This window comes from Camelus bactrianus, chromosome 19 (genome assembly GCF_048773025.1).
Source record: "Camelus bactrianus isolate YW-2024 breed Bactrian camel chromosome 19, ASM4877302v1, whole genome shotgun sequence".
Classification (NCBI taxonomy): Eukaryota; Metazoa; Chordata; class Mammalia; order Artiodactyla; family Camelidae; genus Camelus; species Camelus bactrianus.
The window spans coordinates 12,904,819-12,927,028 of NC_133557.1; the positions used below are offsets into that span (position 1 = coordinate 12,904,819).

At 34.6% G+C, this 22,210-nt stretch overlaps 1 protein-coding gene across 1 annotated transcript in view; it reads right to left on the reverse strand.

Annotated features, from left to right (window-relative positions):
• UQCC1 (ubiquinol-cytochrome c reductase complex assembly factor 1) overlaps positions 1–22,210 on the reverse strand; it is an 86,403-nt gene that overhangs the window by 60,951 nt on the left and 3,242 nt on the right. The window contains exons 2-4 of the mRNA XM_010960812.3: positions 13,624–13,728; positions 5,613–5,708; positions 4,586–4,693 (exon numbers count right to left, since the gene is read on the reverse strand). Of these exons, the coding sequence (XP_010959114.2) occupies positions 4,586–4,693; positions 5,613–5,708; positions 13,624–13,728 (309 nt within the window). The remainder of the gene's footprint in view (positions 1–4,585; positions 4,694–5,612; positions 5,709–13,623; positions 13,729–22,210) is intronic.

The window sequence follows — 22,210 nt, forward strand, 5'->3', positions numbered from 1 at the left end:
TGTCTTTTATTGCAATTGAGATTTTTTTCATTTGCTAATTTGAGACCTGTTATGTTTTCAGGGATTTTAGTCTAAAGCTCATATGGGAGAAAACAATACAGAACTGAATTCCAGAATATGGAAATCAGACATACTTATATGTGCAGTAAATCAATATTAGAAGCTCACATCTAAACAAAACCCATGATGAGACACTAAAAAAGAAGAGCAAATTAAACCTAAAAGCAAGCAGAAAGAATGCTATATAAAGATAACAGTGGAAATCAATAAAACTGAAAATATAAAAATAATACAGAAAATCAAAGAAGCCAAAATTGGTTCTTTGAAAATACCAATAAAATTGACAAACTTTAGTAGGACTGATTAAAGAAAAAAACAGAAAAGATACAAATTACCAGTATCAGGAATCAGAGAGGGGAGGCAACATCACTACATAAAGATATTAATGGGATAATAAGGGAAAATTATGAACAACTTTAGGCCAATAAATTTGATTACTTAGATGAAATGGACAAATTAACTAAGAAATACAAACTACCAAAACTCACTAAAATAAATATATAACATGAATAGCCCTACATCTATTTCTAAAATTGGATTTGTGGTTAAAGATCTTCTCCCAAAGAAAACTCCAGGCTTGATGACATTACTAGAGAATTCTATCAATCATCTGAAGAAATGATACCAAATCTACATAAACTCTTCCAGAGAAAAAGAGGAAAGAGCACATCCCAGCTCATTCTATGAGCTAACATTACCCTGATAGCAAAACCAAAGTCATCAGAAAAAAACAAACCTATAGAACCATAGCCTTCATGAACATAGATGCAAAACTCCTTAACAAAATACTAACGAGTTAAATCCATCAATATTTTAAAAGGACAACATATCATGATAAACTGGGATTTATCCCAGGAATGCAAAGTTGATTCAACATTCACAAACCAGTGTAATTCACTATATCAGCAGTCTAAAAAAGAAGCATGTTTAACTTTTTTAGCACCTGCAGTTCTTGGAAGTATTTGACATAGAACACATTTTGGGAAGTACTGGTCTGTATCATCACCAAACTAATGATATCCTAATGATATCCTAATGATATCATTATCCCAGTGTTTTGGCCCTGACAGGACTATTCTTATCCTTGAAACAGAGAGTTTATAACATCTGGAAGCTCTTCAATTCAGTCAACAAATAATTTATTGAGTACCCAACTCAGCACCTAACACTGATTTCGACACTAGGAATACAGTAGTAAACAAAGCAGTTAAAAACTCCTTTCATGGAGCTTAAGGCCTAGTTCAACAAGAGACAAACATAATTTTAAGTAAAATTTCTAAAGGCCATGTCTTGATTTTTTTTTTAACTTTGCAATTTCTTTCAGATTCTTATATATAATATAGTCTTCTAGGTTCATAATTAACCACTCTGCCTAAGGAAAGGGAGACTTGTCTCCAAGGGCCAAATCTTTCCTTGAGAAAGGTTTTCCCCCACCACATGTTCATGAAGCAAGCATTCATTACAAATAATGAAGACCTCATCAGATTGGCCAGTGTATTTATACAGCGTTCATACTGTGGCAATCAGGAGCATTTTATAGTTCCTCACTTTTCCTGCAGCGAAGCCAAGCCTTTATACTTGGGTGAGCCATTTTCCTGGACAAATCTCTAAAGCAAATCCCTTAAGACCATCACACAGGGACTGGAAATAACAACTTGGGGAAAGAACCTCTTCAAGATTCATGCATTAATATAAGTTAAGGAGGTAGGTGGACTAAATTTCCAGTCAGTCAATACAAATTGTTCTGGTCCTCAGATGACTTCATGTTTACTTCATTCTAACTTTGGAAGACTTCATCAGTCTACTTGACTAACACACAAGCACCTAAGACAGCTTTAAGAAATGAAAATAAGCTCTCCCACTAACTGATGCATTTTGTACCATCCTATAAGATAAAAAACGAATCTAGTAAAAGGCTTGCACTAACAGCTGTATGAGAGTTGGAAGGGGCTTTGAAGGCATTTGAACTTTCTATTCTGTACTGGAATTCCTTCTACAGCATTCTTGATTCACAGTCAACTATCTGGGCCCCTGTTCAAACAAGTCCAATGACCTTGTGAGGCTACCTATCCCACTGGAGGACAATTCTTGTTAGATTTTTGTTATATTGAACAAAAATCTGTTTCATGTAACATTCATTAAAAATCATCTGCACACTGCAATACCTCAGATTAAGTCTCTCCATTTTTTTTTTTACATCTGCCCCTCAAATACCTGAGAAGAACCATCATGTCTTCTCTTTTCCAGGCAAAGCATCCCTATTTCCTTCAACCACTCTTCATTCAACACAGTTTCTGAAGCCTTCACAAGGCTCACTGCCCACTTCTGAATGTACTCCAGTTTGTCAGTGTCCTTCAAAACAGGAATAACTTTTTGGCTTAATGCTAATCTGGAAATTGCCTATTCAGTAACATGCAGCTGAATCTGTTAAATGTTATCCTTGTGCCTGATGTTGCGCCAAAAAGATAACGAAAAAGAATGGCTATTTCAGGATAGTCAAATAGGCAAGGAAAAGCTACATTTAAATTCCTAAATATGAATAAAGAAGGAAAATGGAACTACAGGTGAAAACACTACATAAAAAGATGGAGGAAAGATGGCTGATACTGCTGATGTGGACAGACAAGCAGGCATTTTACTCCCTAATGAAAGACATGTGAAAACACAAAACTCAGATTTTTGCCAGTACAATTTAATACAAGTGTCTGCCATAGATTTCTGAGTCAACATTTGCTGAAAAGGGCTTGCAATTTTTCAAAATGGAAAGTTATACCTACATCTTCCCTCCCAAATTATACTGGAATGTCATACTTTGATGTTTTGATGTCACAAACTTAAAAATGAAGGTTATAGAAAGTAGACACTGCCACATCACAAAAGATTATTTTTAATGCAAATATTAAGGACTTAGTTGAGGTCACAATGGAACCAAGAAAAAATCAGGGAATAACTTAAACTAAAATAGTGAAGAAATTTTCCTAATGATTTAGTAATCCTCCAAGTGGTAGCCAACTTTCCCTCTGGAATCATAAAAAAACAGACGAGACAAAGCATATGGAAGCAACCAAATGGAACTCAACCATCAAAAAATGAATAAAACAGTAAATTTTTTCTCTTTTCTTTCTTTCTTTCTGCTCTCATTTCCCTTTTCTTTTAATTAATTTCTAGCTTTCAAACAAAACACATATTTTAAGTTTTTAAATCTAAATGCCATAATCACAAACCTTTTTTTTAATAGGGGAGAAGATTCTGGTTAATAATATTACCAAATATACCAAAGATCACCATTTCTCAAAGAATCATGATGTAAAAAAGATAACTTTAATGAACATAACTAATACCTTATTAATAATTAAGAAGGCACTTCAAAACCTTAGGGTCTCAAGAACATCATTATAACCTAGTATGTGTGTTACTCATTTTCCCATTTTTTTAATTGAAGTATAGTTGATTCACTTCTATACTTTTAAAAATCCCTTACAAACAAAATGCTTGTGGAATCACTGTTCAGTTTATGTAAAAGGTAGATTATAGAGAGAAGCCTAAATTTGCTACAGTGAGAACCGTTAGGAAGAGAGCCGGACATTATAAGAAGAAACTAAAAGTAAAGTCCATAATAAAAATTGAAATTCTAATTTGAATTCAACTTGTTAAAATGGTGTAACTGGAATTATTTAGTCATTTCAGGCAAAACTATGATGTTCTGTAGAAAAGTCTTCCCTACTATGTATTGGTTTGCTTTGATTACTATAAAACTTGTGACTATTAAGCTTATCCAACATTCTTACAATCTTGAAAAGTATTAAAAAGTACTTTTGCCATAACTGTAGAGAGAAATGGTAGTACTAGGAGAAAACTGGGCTGGAGAAAAACTCAATGACTAATGTTTTATTACTTTACTTGGTTAGAAACATTGTTATAAAAGTCCAGGGGCAGTAGCACCTGATGCAGAGAGGACATTCATTCATTTATATATATATTATAACAGATAATGTGCTACGTAAGCCAAGACTTGACTAGGAATGACACAGTTAGCAAATACCCCCCTATAATATGAATTACAATAAATCACAGAATTGATTAGTTAACTTTAAAATGCTTATTAGTAAAATGTTAAAGAAAGTCACAACAATAACCTAGGGAAAATCACTTACAAATCAGAGAGAGTAATGTTTCCTTAAGGACACCACCCATCAGAACACTGGGTCCATCTAATTCCTTAGAACTCACCTATATGGCATATCATGCATGTAGCAAAGGCCTTGAAAGACCAGTCTTAACTGGACTGCCTGCTACTGAGATACTTAAGGAATCAGGTTAAGGGAATAGAGAGAATATTTCAGTCCCACATATTGTACACATCTGATTTGGAATGGGGGGACAGGGGACAACAATATATTTTGAAGGTCTCAAAATAATGCATGTATTTCACAAAAGCAAAGAAGAAGCTTTAAAAAAGTCTTCTGTGAGGAGCAGAAAACACAAAGCTCAAAAATAAAAATGAGAAAAACTTAAAAGACTTTACCCATTTACTGTATTTCAAAGGTCCTGTGAATCCCATGGCTTCTATTATCTTTGTGAGGGCACCAACCTTCTCCTCAACAGGCTGTGGGGAATCCTTGATATTGGAAAGCTATTTAATCAAAAAGAAGAAAATCAAGATTAGTTGCAAAAATTTTTTTCTAGAAGAATGCTTTTATTTCTCTTTAGGTCTAAGGGCATTTTTAATTGCTTAGATTTTTTTTCACCCAGAATTTTTAATTTTCATTTTTCTGGGCACCTTATCACTCAGTACAAATATATCTGTAACTCTAATAAATGTCCTCCAAATTTCAGAGCAGACATACCCACCTCACTGACTATATGTCTATGAACCCATGTCTAAGAAATGATAGATTCGGAGCATCAGAATAAAAGCCCTATGAAAAAGAGTACTTTAAAAAGGAAATCTTGACCCTACCTCCCAAAGAATAATACTGAAAACAGGAATGTTCTATGTTTATTGATATTACAGGAAAAGGAAAGAAAAATGCTGTCTGAAAGCAGTCAAAAGTCATTAAAAGTCATAATCAACCAAAGCAAGCACCGAATAAATATTTTTAAACTTTTATTTTTTAGTATAACAAATTTTATTAATGATCATATAAAATACGTAAGTTTTGTAGTTTGCAAATAAACCCCAAGGAAAACCTATTCTAACACTAAGCCTCTTCAATTGAAGGCAGACTATGTAAGAAATAAGAAATTCTCTAGAAGATAATATCACTTTATTTTTAACATCCATCTCTTTTCTCTCTAAAGTATTTTCCAAGCAAGAGAGTACAATGGAAGAAATACAGGACATGGCAACAGGAGCCTCAGATTTCAATATTCAGTTGGTCTGTCTCTTCCCATCCTTGTGACCTTGGGTAAGTCACTTTACTTTCCTGAGCCTCACCTTCTGCATTCAATAAAATTTCTTTCCTCATCCAATTAACAATTTTGCTGAGTTTCAAATAAAAATACATGTGTGAAAGCACTCTCTAGACATAGAAGGAACTAATAAGTCTCACCTTATTTGTAGTGTGGTACCTCCTATTCAGCTGAATGTCTACTCCAGGAATCTCTTCTGATCCACCACATGCTAGGGGCTGGCTCGTCTGGGACCACTAGGAGATTAATAAAAACAGATGTAAGCAACACTGAACATTCACTTAGAGGGTTAACATGAGCAGAGCTGCTTCAAAGCAAAGACTATAGAATCTTTCCAACCTTGTTTAATCCCATTCCTGGTGAACTGATCACTAAGAGGATCCAAAATGGGCACCTAGAATGGTGTTTGGTACATGCTCAATAAATATCTGTTGACTATCTGACTAAATAAAAGAATGCAAAGAATCTTTCACAAAATAGGTACTCAATAAATAGCAGAAGCTTCCATCATCACCACCATCATTGTCAACATCACTGTTGTTCACATCAGAATTGCCTTCCTTCTATGTTCACACTGCACTTGAAAGTACTTTAGCAATATAATAGCCAACAGTTACAATTACTGTGTGCCAGGCACTATGCTGAGTGCCTTACATATGTAATTTATGTAATCCTCACCATAATCGTATCAGGGTGATATTATTATTATCAAGATCAATGAACAGTTTTGAAAATAAATTCCTAAGGAATAAGACAATATGCAAGAGATCCTCATAGCACTATTCGCAAGAGAGAAAACTGGGGATTAAGTCCAATAAGAAAGGAGATGGTTAATTAAATTAAGGTAAGTCACTCAATGGGAAATCAGATAATCAGATTTTTTTAAATAGGCTTTATTTTTAAAAGCAGTTTTAGGTTCACACCAAAAAAGAGTAGAAAGTACAGACAGCTCCCATATCCCCCCTCCCATACACTCACAACATCCTCCGCTATCAACACACCCCAACAGAGTGGTACGTTTGTTACAATGGATGAATCTACACTGACACATCATCATCACGCAAACTATGGATGTAAACAGCATCCATAGTTTACATTAGAGATCATTATTTTTAGCAACATGAAAACAAACTTGTATATAAAATTATAGGTAAAAACATGAATGCATTTGGGCAAGTCTAAAAAGGAATACACAGAAATGAAAGAATTATTTTTTTATATTAGTAGAATTATGGAAAGGGTTAAAAATCTAGTTTCCAATCTCTCAATAATGCTATATTTCCTTTACAATATAAAGGGTGGGGAGGGAGCAGGAGGAGAGTTCAATTCTGGCTTTTTCCAAGAAGAAATGGGACGCATGAAATGAAAATAATTTTTTTCTTTGATACTAATGAAGGAAAAAATAGAATTTCTAATTGTAGAGAGTTATTATTTTCTTTGCTTTTCTTTCCAGACAAGGATATTAAAAGATTAGTCAGGACTCTTTTGGTCAGTCCCAAGGACACTTACGCATTAATTCACAGCTGTCAAGCAGGCTTTGTAACACAGAAACTAAACACAGAACACCTCCTGTTACATCACATATATCACTGCAATGGTACATTAGAACACAGAGCACTTAAACAGGTTCAGTGAACACAACCAACAGCTGTTTCAATGAGCTATGCTTTGGGGTGAGTTCCATTAAATGACATGATCTATTTCTTCCCCTATAGCTCCAGGAATAACCAATGGATTCTTTCTGTGACTGTTCAACTACCGTATTTCTGACCTACCATTATTCATGGGTTAACACTTAACACTATGTTGAACTATTGAAGTACCTAGGTATCTAGTACCAAGGACAACATCCAGTTTCCCCATACTTCACATATCTATAAACACACATTTACTTTTTTGTATTACCCATTCTTGCCCATGTTCCTCCAAAAAGATTCTCATGGCCTTTAAAAACATTAATTTTTCTTTTGTTTAAACCAAAAAGATATCAAATAACTTTCTATAAAAGAGAAAAAATATCCCCAAATACTCAAATGTTACTTTTTCAAAGAGGCCTTTTGTGATCATTTTATCTAAAATAGTTTCTTATCATCCCATTATTCTCTATCACAGCAACAGCCTGTTCATTTCATTCATAGTACTCATTAAAATTATACATTTATTTACATACTTACTTATTTTCCATCATCACCACCAATAATATCCATGAGGGTAGGAACAAGGTGTATTATCAGAATCAAGTACAGAGCATTATACACAGGAAACACTCAAGTATTTGTTGAATGAACCAACTCAACCACTTCATGGTTATTTCTTATAGCCTTCTTGATCTTATCCACACACATGCCACACATACGTATTTCATTTACGCAACCTCTATTAAATATCCACAATATGCCAGCCCTTGTGCCAGATTTTTAAATAAAACAATCCCTACCCTTAAGAAACTCTTAATTTTGTGAAGAAGAGAAAGAAAACTAACTACACAAGAAACAGAACCAGGTATCACATTTTAAAATGTTTAAAGACCATCTACCAAACACACACACACACACACACACACACACACAAAAGCGTTAATCCTTTCCCTGATATATAGCAATAAGAACTCTCATATGCTGTTGATGGGAGTGTAAAATGGTACAATCACTTTGGAAAATTATTTGGCAGTGTCTATAAAGCTGAGTGTATGCCTATTATGTAAGATTCAACAATTCCATTTCTAAGTATATATCCCAACAGAAACGTGTACACATGTTCACACACACAAAAATGTACAAGAATGTTCATAAAAGCACTAATAAAAGCCCAAACTGGAAACAATCCAAATATCCATCAATAAATAAATGGATAAATAAATTGTGGCATATTCATATAACAAAATACTATACAACAATGAAAATGAAGAAACTATTGCTATACAGAATAACACAGACGAATTTCGAAAACAACATTGAATGAAAGCAAACACAAGAGAGTACATACTATACATTTAAAAGGCAAAACTACTCTCTGGTGTTCAAAGTAAAGACTGGTTAACCAAACTGTGGTATGGTTAGGGATAGTGATTAGAAGGGGATCATGGAGCTTCCAGGGTTCTATTCTTTGATCCAGGTGCTGGTTATGTTCACGCTGGAATAATTCATTGAGCTATACACACTTAGGATTTATGCTTTGTTTGTATTTTTATTATACTCAACAAACAACAGAAATTTAGAGATAGAAAAGATCTGGTGTCAATAGAAAAGAGACCATGGATAAGCCTTAAGAAGTAGGCAGAATAGAGAAGGTGAGTGAGAAGGCAAAGGTGAAAGCATGCTGTAGTGGAAAGAGAAAAAAACTGAGTCAGAAGCTCCCGCTCTGTCTCTCATAAATTTTAGAACCAAATAAAATAATCAGCATAAAAGAGATGTGTAAACTACAATGCTTAATATAAATGTGAAGACCTGCTTCCAACAAATTCAATGGTAAAGTCTTCTGCAGGCAGCCCATCATTAAAAGAAATATAAGATCGCATCCTTATTTTTTACTTTCAAAAAGATTCTGAAAGACAAAGGAAGGAAGGAAGGAAGGAAGGAAGGAAGGAAGGAAGGAAGGAAGGAAGGAAGGAAGAAAAGGGGAAGAGGTAGGGGATGGGGAAAGGAAAAGAAAGAAACGGAAAAGGAAAAAGAAGGGAAGGACTCAAGCCAGTCTTAAATACTCTATGTGTCTGGTCCTTTTAGCAAAACTATAAGCTCCACCAGGGCACAGTCTATCTTACACTCTTTTTATTTTCTGTCCTATTGCTCAACACCATTCTGGGCATGGATGGAGTTGGCACTCAATAAAAACTAGGTGGGTTTTTTTTAATTTTTTATTTTAAATAGAAGGACAATCTGGAGAAGGTCCAGAAAATAACCACAGGAATGATCAGAGTGATGAATAAAAGGTCCTAGTGTAAAGGTTAAAATGAATTGAGGCTGTTTAGCTTGGAGAAAAAGCAACTGAAGAACTAAGGAGTAACTTAGAATAACAACACTTGAGCTGGAAGGGAATTCAGAGATCTTCTAAGTCCAACCTTCTCCTTTCACAGATGAGGAAACTAAGACCCAGGGAGAGGTTGCAACTTGCTTAAGGTAGTTTAGGACCAAAAAAAAAAAATTCTTTTTAAGTTTCAATGTATAAGGTGAGGAAAAAATTTACCTAAGTACCATGAACATAACAAATAGCAACAAAAATAGCAGTTACAACTTTTTGAGGATCTCCCATATGCCCAGGACCTATCTGTTTGCTGTTTTACTTATTTCACAGCAACCTTGCAAAGTTGATACTATTTTTTCCCCATTTTGGAAATAAGGACACTAAGGCTCAGAGAAGTAGGATAAAACATATGTTGAGAACTACCTTCTTTCCTCTATATCTAGGTGGTTCAAAAAACCTGAGTAGAATTCAAGAACATAGGCTCATGCACATTTAGCACCTAGATTTTGATTTCTAAATATTTCAAATATCATTCTTCAATAAAAGGAACCAGGGCTCCCCAGAGAAATTGTTGACTCTAGGACTAGAGCAAAGAAAATACAACATGAACCTGAAATATCTTGTGGTGTCAAGAAATAAGAAAGTGTTCAAAAAATGATGAAGACACATAGAAAGGAACTTGAAGGAGTTCCCAACAGCCAAACAGGGGGCAATTTGATCAGCAAAATAATTAACAAGAATAATGGATTATAATTCATAGAATAAATTAAATATCAATTAGCTCATACCAATACAAATAAATAAATAAATGGAGGGGCAGTGACAACTCTTCCTTATAATAGAATTCCAATCAATAAATGTAGTAGGTAATGATGGAATTAGAAAATGACCATCAAGCAAACACCACAGTAATGACTGCTGCAGTCAAGAACCATTAGCAGAATTATCACATGATATAGCAATCCATTCACTTCTGGGTATATATCCAAAAAATTCAAAGCAGGATCCTGAAGAAATATTTGCACACTTATGTTCACTGCAGCACTATTCAACAGTAGCCAAGATGTGGAAGCAACCCAAATGCTGACTGACAGAAGAATGGATAAAGAAACAGCAGTATACTGATATGATGAAATATTATACAGCCTTAAAAAAGAAAGCCTATGACATTTGAGGACATTATGTCAAGCAAAATAAGTCACAAAAGACTGAATGCTGCATGATTTCATCCATATGCACTATTAAAGTAGTCAAAATCACAGAAACAGAAAGTTATAAAGGTGGTTGCCAAGAGCAGGGCAGAGGGGGAGGAGTTAGTATTCAGTGGGTATACAATTTCAGTTTGGGAAGATGAAAAAGTTCTAGAGATCTACTGTATAATAATGTGAATATACTTTACACTACTGAAGGGCACATTTAAAAAGGTGGTAACTTTAATGTTATACTTTTTTACCATAATTTTTTAAAGAATTAATTAATATTATATATCATTTTAAAAAAAAGAGCCATCAATGGATGCTAAAAGTAATGAGCAAAAGTAATGAGCAAAAGTATAATGAGAAACAGGGTATCTGCATAATCTCTCAGTGTCTTCTCACAAGATATTTACTAATCACAAAGAGGAAAATAAGTGACTTTATAATAGAGGAATCTGACAGACACCAATTTAATAACCCTAGTGATCAAAGTTAACATCACCAGAAATAAGACATATTGGCATCATGTATCCCCTACTAGGATGCACTGAGAAGGAAATAACATCCCTTTTGCCAAATGCATAGCCTCAATCTTATTTTGAGAAAATACTAGATGAATCCAAATTGAGAGACCAAAAAAAGGACATTAATGGGAAAAAAAGGTAAAATTGGAATAAGGTGTATAGATTAGTTAGTAGTATTATATCAATGTTCACTTTCCAGTTTTAATAACTGCACTATAGTTATATGAGAATTAACATTAGAAGAAGCTAGATGAAGGGTATATGGAAATGCTACTATTTTTATAACTTTTGCATAAGCTTAAACTATGTCAAAATTTAAAAAAAAATTTAAGTAGACTCATCAGAGTATGACAGAATTTCAAGAGGTTATTTAGAAAAGACAGAGATGAAAGTCCAATGTCCTTAGCTTTTTGAAATGATAATAGGATTATAGCATTGGACATTACCTTAGAGATCATCTGATACTATCACTCATTCAACAAAGGATGATTTTATGTCATGCCCCTAACACAGTCTTCTAACCATTGCTTGAATATTTCCAGTAAGAGCAAATTTACTTTGTCAAAATACAGCCAGCACATCCCATTATACCACAATTCTAGTTAACACAAAGTTCTTCCTCATTCTGAGCCAAATCTGCCTCCTTGTCAGACATGTACCTGAGAATGTCATTCTGAGGCAGAGTTTTCCAAGCAGGAGAACTCAAAGATGGGAAGATGTGCCAGTGAGGTACAGTCAGTATGACAAAATGTCCAGTTTATTTACACTGGCTAAAATCACATCTTGTCAGCATGAGATAGACAACCCTGTTATTTACATGGATGCTTTGCTATCATGCTGTCCCAGAGCCTAATACCTGTTACATATTAGGTACTCAAGAAATGTTTATTGATTCAAAGAATGAGGCACAAATCAGAGGTTAATATAATGAGCTCCCCCATCTACCATCTCTGCACACATTATTTACAAATGATTTAAAAACTATAGGATAAATTCTATTAAAATTTTCCAATGTACACACACAAAAAAATAGAACATAGCCTAACTCTGAAAAGAAATAGCTATATGACTACCCAAAGTAGATGCTTCTTCTGCATAAGCATTCTTCATTCATTCAACATACATTTAGTGCCTCCTCTGTGTAGGCTTAGTAAGAAGCCCAGGAAATACAGGGACAAACAAGACATATCCTCAGAAGGACAAGGCTTATATACCAGTTGGAAGGAATTACTCTATATTAAGTATTTTAATGTATGACATTTGTATAAATAAATAATATATATAATTATATACTCAAAAATAATTTTTCATTGCATCAAATATGAAAAAGAAAGTTACTGGCTATAAAAGGAATTCATATAAATTGGTAATAAAAATAAATTATCAGCAGATAAATGGAGAAATGATATAAGCGTACAATTTTCACAAACGAGAATACAATTGATAAACATAGAAAAATGTTTAACCCTGATAGATAAACAAAAAAAATGCAAAGCAAAACAAGATAACACATCTACCCAATTAGTTTAAATTTTTAAAAAACACTCAGTTTAGGAGAGGTAATAATGAAAAAGTTATATACACATTGCTAATGGCAGCATAAATTAAAACAACTTTTTGAAGAAAGAAACTGCTCATACCCTTTGACCTAGGGTATACCCTCCTAGGAGTTTATCTTTAATAAATAATTAAAAATGAGAAAAACTATGTAACAAGAAAATGATAACCACGTTAAAAATCTATAATGGCAAAAAAAATAGAAATAATTTAATATAAATGAAGGCTAAATAAATAGAACATGTAGCCATTTAAAAAATTGATTATGAAATCTATCTAACAACATGAATAATGTCTACTCATAAGTGAAAAAGCACCAGAACATAAAATTCAATGGATATTTGTTAAGGTACCAAAGGAAAAAAATAGTACACATACACATACTTAAAAGAGGAAAAGGAAAAGAACCAGCAGATGTTTACAGGTTTGAAGTCATGGGTGATTTTTACTTCCTTTATTACTAAATTATTTGTACAGTTTACAAAAATCAGGAGGAAAAACTCTCAAGGAGGATCCAAAGTAAACTACTTTATAATGAATCACATGATCAATGGTAAACTAAGGCCTCAAATAATTATTCCTTGGATTTTATGCTCATAAAAAGAAAAAAAAAAGAAATATTTCTTACTCCAAATAAAAGTAACACAAAAAGAAACTGAAGAAAAGTTAACTCTATGATGAATATCTGGAAACACTCCCAATCCTAGGCTAAATTCCACTGCTGGGGTATTTAGAAGCAACATCCTAGACACCATACTGCAGGAATCAGTCTGAGCTGGCACCACAGAGACTCAGAAGTGGTCTCATGAGGTTTTTTCCATCACACAATTTGGCTGGCTAATCTATAAATACATGACATTTGCACAAAAACACTAAGGTTTTTTCATACCAAGCAAAGGAACAACAAATCTTACCTGGGAAGTACCAGACAGAGCCCTGCTCCACTGTCCCTGTGTAGGAGACACAAGTACCAATCGGTTGCATACTGGAACCCACTGGGAGATGCTAATCTGGTTCCTCTAGACAAAAAAAAGACACACAAAATCTGTCAGGAATCTATATCAGACTCCATATGCAGAAGGCAAAAAGTTAGGTTTAAAAATCCTGCCAGAACAGGGCACATGAAATGAGAATTTCCAAAACAGAACCAGGACCAAGCCTCTCCATGCTCATCTCTCCAAGGATAAAATGTACCCTGCCTATTCCTGATCCACAGACTAAAAGAATTCTGGTAAATAGCTGACCCAAGCAGGAGGACATGAGCTCCCTCTCAGGCGAGTAACAAAATAAACCTACTCTAAGGCATTTTACAATTATGTTATCATTTAAATTACAGTTTGCAGTGTCTTTTCATAAACACTGATTTACCTGCCCTTCATAGAATCCCTTTAAACAGTGCTAGGATTACCATTATCCCCAAAAGGATGAAGAAATTAGAGCTGAAATTTTTAGGGTGGGAAAACACACTTGGGCAACTTGATTTCCAAGACAAAGGGAGATTAAATGGCTGTCTGAGCTATGGCTAAGGTCCAGTTTTTCCCTTTGGCTTTAACTGACCTCAAAAAGGTCTCTGGACCAAAGTAAAAGGCTAGTTTGGAGAAAGGAGGAGCTCTAGCTTGCTAAATGAGAAGCCTGCTTTATTCTATGAACCTGAAATACATTCCACTGTATAAATGGCATCCATGTACACAGCACTGGAAATCTCTACTCTGGGAACCAACTCTGGGGGATCCAAGGGTTTCTTTCACTTGACCTGTAGACCTAATAGGGCCATAATGAGGACTGGATACACAAACTGTTTGAAAACACTTTGCCAAGCATCAACTACAATACTAGGAGTCAAAGATCTGGATTCTAGTTTAAACTCAGCTACTTTAATATGATCCTGAGAAGTAATTAAACCTCTATTATGCTCAGTTACCTCTTAACAATTACTAACAGTACTTATAGCACTTACTATGTACCAGGTACTTTTCTAGGCACTTTATATAAATGAACTCATTTAAATCTCACAATCACCACCCAAGGACTTAGGTATATTGCTACTATCCCACGTGTATGGATAAAGAAACAGAAGTTTGGATAAAATAAGAATAAGTAACTTCCCAAGGTCACATGGTTAACAAATGGTGGGGTTAAGATCTGAATATAGGTAGCCTAACTCCTGGATCCATGCTCATTTATGGAATGAAAGGGTAAAGGAAACATCTCCAAAGTCCCTTTTAGCTCTAACACTCTATGACCTAATCTTGAACCAACTAAAATACAGCATAATTCTGTGAAAAGAGTCCTGCACTTAGAATCAGAAAGCATTGATTTGACTCTTGGCTACACTGTCAGTGAGCTATGAGCATTTGCTGCCTCTTCTATAAAATAAAGAAAACAACCTCTCAGGATTTTAAGTTTAAAAAATAACAAATGTACCTTGCAGTATGTCCAACTCAATAGATATTAAGTTGAATCTGAATCTCCATTTCGTCCTGAGTAGGCAGGAAGGGCCAGGGGTGAGGTGGAGAAAAGTGTTAGAATTTTAAACCTAGAGATGTTTTCTAAAGTGTCTCACTGTTCTAAAATCGTGTAACTGTTTCTAGTGGCTAATCACAGTAATTTATGTTTCAAATGAAAAGTAAAGCTTAAAAATAAGATTTCATTTCAGCTAAGATTTGTTTGCAAATGAGATAGTTACTGGCTTTTTATTTACTAACAGCTGACAGATTTACCAGAATCATTCAACGTCAGATGTTCCTTTCTTAAAAATGTAAGTATGTTGTAAGATGACACTTCAGCAGATTCAGGCTCAAAGAGAAAAAAAAGGTAAGAGGAAATTACAAGTAGGAACAATACAAACTTTTGGAAGATTTTCTGAATAATTTTATCATATTTTTTCCAATGTCAAAGTTTTTCTCTGTAATATTTGACTCTACTTGGTCTAATGCCAATACTTTAAAATCAGTTCTTATTAGAAGAAAGGAGCAATCAACTCTGTTCTTTCCTTGTCCAATCCTACAACAACAATTCTTTGTCCAAACCCTTAAATGAAACTGAGGTGTAGCAGAAAGGATATTTGAATCTCAAGCCATTAAATAGCTGTGTGACCCTGAACTAGTTACTCAACACTCTAGACCTCCATTTTCCCTTATGTAAAAGTGAGAATAATAAAAACTACCTCACAGGAGTGTTCCAAGGATCATTTGTAAAAGCACTTCAATAATAGTAAATCACACACAAAGGTATCATTTTTGTTATTAATAATTGTTACTGAATTACGCAAGTAAGCTCCTCTTTCCCCAGCAAACTATCACAGTAGCAAGAACCATTTTCTTAAAATATTGTTTTGAACTTGGAATTCCCTTTCTTAAAAGCTTGCAGTGCCTCCAAGTGCCTCTGCAGTTAAACTTAAACACCTAATCTTTACCAACTGGATTTCCGTAGACACCTTATTATAATTACATACCTTGCCTTGCCTTCTCCACTCAGCAGTTTCAAAACCTGATTTAGATTCTCTGGTTTGGGAATTAATGTTCCTCTCCACACAAACTAATCCCCTTGTAGTCAGTGCCTCTGGGACAATCTTCTTCACTACTACCCAAATCATGACCTCATCTGCTTCCGTAAGTCTTCCTAGTCTCAAGGTTCTGGTTCTACTGACTCTACTGGGTCCTTTCTCCTTCCCACCTCTCCCATCACTTCATTTATAAATATAAATCTGTGGAAGTACTTATCCCCCTCTTATGGGTATTAATATACTAGGCCTATAACAATTAGCAAACCTTAATTCTCCCAAGTTCAGAAAAATTTATAGCCCTTGCCAGTGGTTAAAATTGTTGCTTCAACTTAGGATAATATATACACCATTACTAAGTGGGAACTAGTTTTACTGTCTTTTTGCCTCACCAACACTTCAAAACCAAAATTTTAAAGATAAGTTTCATGTTTTTATTTCCTGTGCATATTGTAAATTGCAGGTGATTTTACATTTTTATTTCAAAATATTCTGACAGATCAGCTCTTTTTATGACTATACTTCAGTCAGTCCACTGATCAGACTCTTTCTGCATATGGCTTTTAAGATATATAGTATTTTCCTTGGCTCACTCATGAGCTGGAAAAGGCTTTACAGGTAGTGGATTCTATTATTCCTCCTAGTTGTATTTTATAAAGTGACCACAAGCACTGAGTCAGCAAATACTGAACTATTGCTCCTAGGGAAAATACAGGGTTAGGTTCCTGCAAGCTTCTGGTCACAACATTTTCATCGACCAATCAATAGCTGACATTGTTTTTATGTGTTTCTGTTTAAAGACACCTTATTTAATATATGTTACTGATTCATTAACATTGAACTCATAGCCAATAGCACTAACTCATCCTGAACAAAACTTATCTAATACACAAATTTTCTCCATAAGAAACATCACAGCCTTCATGCACTTAGCAACAATAGACAGCACTTTAGTACTACACTTAGGATCCATTTTAAACAGGAAAATCACCAACAAAAACACAAAAATGCAAAATACATGGCACTAAACAGACCATGAGAAGGATACTTGTTTACAGCATAAGAGCTGAAACAAGAAGTTAGAGTATCACCTCGGTCAGGAATATGCATGTTGTAGTTCAAATTTTTCACTCCTCCGCGCACATCCAAAAATGACTGCAAAAGCACCATGAGTTGATTTGGGGATTACAAATGAATTTTAGTAAGTATATGAATTCACAAATACAGAAATCTGTGAATAATGAAAATCGACAACAGTCACCAAATCTTCTACTCTGTAATTCTCCAGTGGTACCTGTATTCTGAACGCCATCAATACTAACTCAATTCTGTAGTCGAAAGGACAAATACTATTGTAGCAAACTCTCCTACAAGTTACAATATGGCCTGCTACAAAAGGACACTTACACAGATAGAAGAAGCAGAGAATGTTCGAGCTTTCCCTCAATAACTACTGAACATTCTGCCTCCTCCTACTTTATTAGAGATGTCCAATAGGAGCTTTCAAAAGACTGATTACATACAGGAAGGATTTGGACAAATCAGTAACTATATTAAGGATGAAGGGTCAAGTTTCATTCAGAGAAAGGAGTTAACAGATATGAAAAGGTTAAAGGATAGAATAAACCCTGTGCTACTGGATTGGATTTCGAGTAACTGGTATGAGTTTCTAACAGAGATATACACAAAGAAATTGATGTTTGTATGTATATGTATACACACACATATATTTCCTACCCCTGTATTGATAGGGCCTGGAGGCAATGACACCTCAGTTGCAATGACCACATGTAGCATCCAAACTTGGTTTCTAAATAGTAATACTTACTAAAAGGAACTAGTCTTCTCTGGAGAAAAGTTGACTCCTGAGTGGGGTTGAAGCTCCTCAAATCTTATTCACAAAGGTTTGGCATTGTTTGATCTGTCTAGCAGTCTCTTGGAAGACTCCATCTGTCTTGGAACTCACCCAGAATGAAAACCGTTTTCCCCAGAAGCATTGGTTGAAAACAAATAGAGGCAATTGTTTAACTTCATGGCTGCCTGAGGCATTATGTAACACTTGGGGGAAACAATAGGTTAACAAAAAAGTTTAAAAGGAAAAGCAGGGAAATGAGATATTCATAGGGGCTTTGAAAAGCTCTGACATACTCCTGGGAATGTGAAGACCATGCATAGGCACAGGTCTGTGCATATGCCCAGAACAGGAAAGATCTGAGATTGCCTAAGCTCTCATCTCTGGTTGACCTGGAGGCTCTGCACAAGCAGGAAGTGAAGGTTAAGGCAGAACTGTCAAATGACTGGCGGAATGTTGAAGATGTGCCCAAGATGCACACAGAGCCCCTCAACAAAAACTAGGAGACTCACTGGTTTCAGGCATTTAAAGAAATTTCCATCTAACCATTAGCTGACCACTAAGCTAACTGGGCAGAGAGCACACAACAAAAAATACAGACTTTATGGAATTAATTCAGAAAAGTCACTAAACAGAAAAAAGCAACAACAAACTGGAAAAGAAAGTCTTGATTTCCAGAGTTGCCACAATGTATTACTTAAAATGTTCAGTTTTCAAAAAAAGTTTTAAATATGTTAAAAAAAAAAAAAGTATGGTCCATACATGGGGGAAAAACCAATATAAACTGGGGGCAGGATATAGCTCAAGTGGTAGAGCACATGCTTAGCACTCATGGTTCAATCCCCAATACCTCCTCTAAAAAATATTCAAATAAACCTAATTACCTCCCCCCCCGCCAAAATAAAATAATTAAATAATACAATAATAAAATATTTTTTAAAAAATCAATATAAACTGTCCCAGAGGAAGCCCAGACAACAGCCAAACTAGACAAAGACTTTGAACCCGCTATTTTAAAATTTCAAGATCTAAAGGAAACCATATCTAAAGAACTATAGCAAAGTATGAGAAAGGTATCTCAGCAAAGAGAGAATATCAATAAAAAGAGAAATTATACAAAAAAACAAACAGAAATTCTGGAGTTGAAAAGAACAATAAATAAAATGGAACATTTCACCAGAGAAGTTTAACACCAGATTTGAGCAAAAGAATCAGCAACCTTGAAGATAGGTGAACTGAGATTATCCAGCCTGAGGAACAAAAAGAAAAAAAAAAAAATGAAGAAAATTTAACACAGCCCTCAAGACCTGCAGAACACCAGCAAATGTACCAACTTATATACAATGGGAGTCTCAGATGGAGAGGAGGGAAATAAAGGAACAGAAAAAATATGTGAAGAAATACTGGCAGAAAACATCCCAAATCTGGGGGGAGGGTATAGCTCAAGTGGTAGAGTACATGCTTAGCATACATGAGGTCCTGGGTTCAATCCCCAGTACCTCCTCTAAGAATAAAATCAGTGAATAAACCTAAATACCTCCCCCCACCAGAACAAAAAACCAAAACAAAAAACAAAACAAAACAAATATTTTAAAAAAGAAAACATCCCAAATTTGATAAAAAAAAATTAATCTATAAATCCAAGAAGCTCAACCAACTCTAAGTAGGATAAATTCAGAGAGAACCAAAAATAAAAATATCATAATCAAGCTGTTGAAAGACAAATAATCTTGAAAGCAGTAAGAGAAGGGACTCATCATGTACAAGAGATCCTCAGTAACATTAACAGCTGTACTTCTCCTCAGAAACCATAGTGGCCAGAAGACAGTGGGATGAAATATTCAAAATGCTAGGGAGGAAGGGAAAAAAAAAGACTGTCAAACAAGCAGAACTATCATTCAAATGTGAAGGAAACATTAAGACTTCCTAGATAAATAAAAACTGAGAAAATATGTCAACAGCAGACCTGTCCTACAACAAATACTAAAGGGGGAACTTCAGGCTGAAACAAGACCTTTGATAGTACAGAGACTCAAATCCACATCAAGAAATAAAGTGCACTGGTAAAGGTAACTATATGGATAAGTTAAAAATACAGTATAAACGTTTTGCTTGTAATTATTTTTGATTTTGATTTTTAATGTAAAAGAAAACTGCATAAACCTTATGAAAGGGCATACAATGTATACAGATGTTATTTGAATGACAATAATGCACAAAGGAGGAGGGAAGTAATAAGCAGTATAGGATCAAGGTTTTTATATATTATTGAAATCACACTGGTATTAATTCAAATCACATTTTTATAAATGAAGGTATAAACTGTAATTCCTAAGGCAAACACTAAGAAATAACAAAAAATACAGTAAAACCTTGTATCATATAAAAAAAATATATCATATTTAACTCAAAATGGATCAAGGACTTAAATGTAAGACCTAAAACAATGAAACTCTTAGAAGAAAACATAAGGGAAATGTTTCATGATCTTAGATTTAGCAATGGTTTCTTAGCTATAACACCAAAAACAGAAGCAGTAGAAAATAGTTAAGTTGGACTTCATCAGAATTAAAAACTTTTATGCGTCAATGAATATGATCAACAAAGTGAAAAAGCAACCCATGGAATGGGAGAAAATATTTTCAAATCATTTATCTGATTAGGGACTGACTACAAAATATATATATAACTCTTACAATTAAGTAACAAGAAAAAAACCAACTTGATTAAAAACTGGGCAAAGAACTTGAATAGACATTTCTCCAAAGATATATATAATGTCTAATAAGCATATGACATGTGCTCAGGATCACAGATCATGAGAGAAATACAAATCAAAACTATGGTGAGATATCACCTAATACCCAACAGGATGGCCACTATGGGGCGGAGGACAGAAAACAAGTGTTGGTAAAGATGTGGAGAAATTGAAACCCTTGTGCTTTGCTGGTAGAAATGTAAAATGGTGCAGCTACTGTGGAAAACAGAATGGCAACTGCTCAAATATCTAAACACAGAATTACCATATGATCCAATAACTCTACTTCTGATCACATAATCAAAAACAGTGTCAACAGGGACTAGAACAAATATTTGTATACCCATGTTCATGGCAGCACTATTTCACAATAGCCAAAAGATGAAAGCAACCCAAACATCCATTGACAGATGAATGGATAAGCAAAATGTGGCCTCTCCATACAACAGAATATCATTCAGCATTAAAAAGGAAGGACAAGCTGACACATGCTATAATGTGAATGAATCTTGAGGACTTTATGCTAAGTGAAATAAGCCAGTCACAAAAGGACAAACACTGTATGATTCTACTTATATGAGGTATCTAGAGTAGTCAAAATTATAAAGACAGTAAGAATGGATTGCCCAGGGCTGACTAGAGGGGGGCATGGGGATTTATCTTTTAATTGGTATAGAGTTTCTTTTTTGCAAGATGAAAAGAGTTCTGAGGATGACAATGGTGATGGAAGCATAACAATGTAAACATATTTAATACCTTAGTGTATCATTTAGTACTATACATTTAAAATTGGTTAAAATGCTCAATTATGTTATATGTATTTTACTACAATTTTTTTTAAAAGTCCAGTGTGGCTTTCTGCAATTTCCACTATTATCAAAGAAAAGCAAAAATGATTACCAATACCCAGGACAGCCCATAAAACAGTAAGTCCCACTGCACTGCTCAGATGTCCATTTCCTCTGCCAGAACTACTCAGCAATAGCAGTGTTTTAGTTTACTCCTTCCCAAACCTATCACCGGAGAAGGGTAAAATCTGGCCAAAAAGACAGAAGAGGAAAAATAAGGGGAGACTAATGAGAATGTTTCAGGGATACTACCTCTCTCTGTGGTTTCTTATCTGCAAAGTGGGGGAATTATAGTGCCTATTTTTTCAAAGAGCTGTTGTAAGGATTAAGTAAGTTCACATATATAAAGTTATTTAAGAGTGCTTACCACATGGTAAATGCCCTATAAATACAGATATCAGTATTACTGCTCGGGAAACCTCAACATTTTGTTTCAACTACAACCTGTATTTCATCTCTCTTTCCTGAACACCAAATCTCCAGCAGCAAAACAAACATCTCCAGCTAGATATTCTCAGTGAAGAGCACTGCTATTAATTCA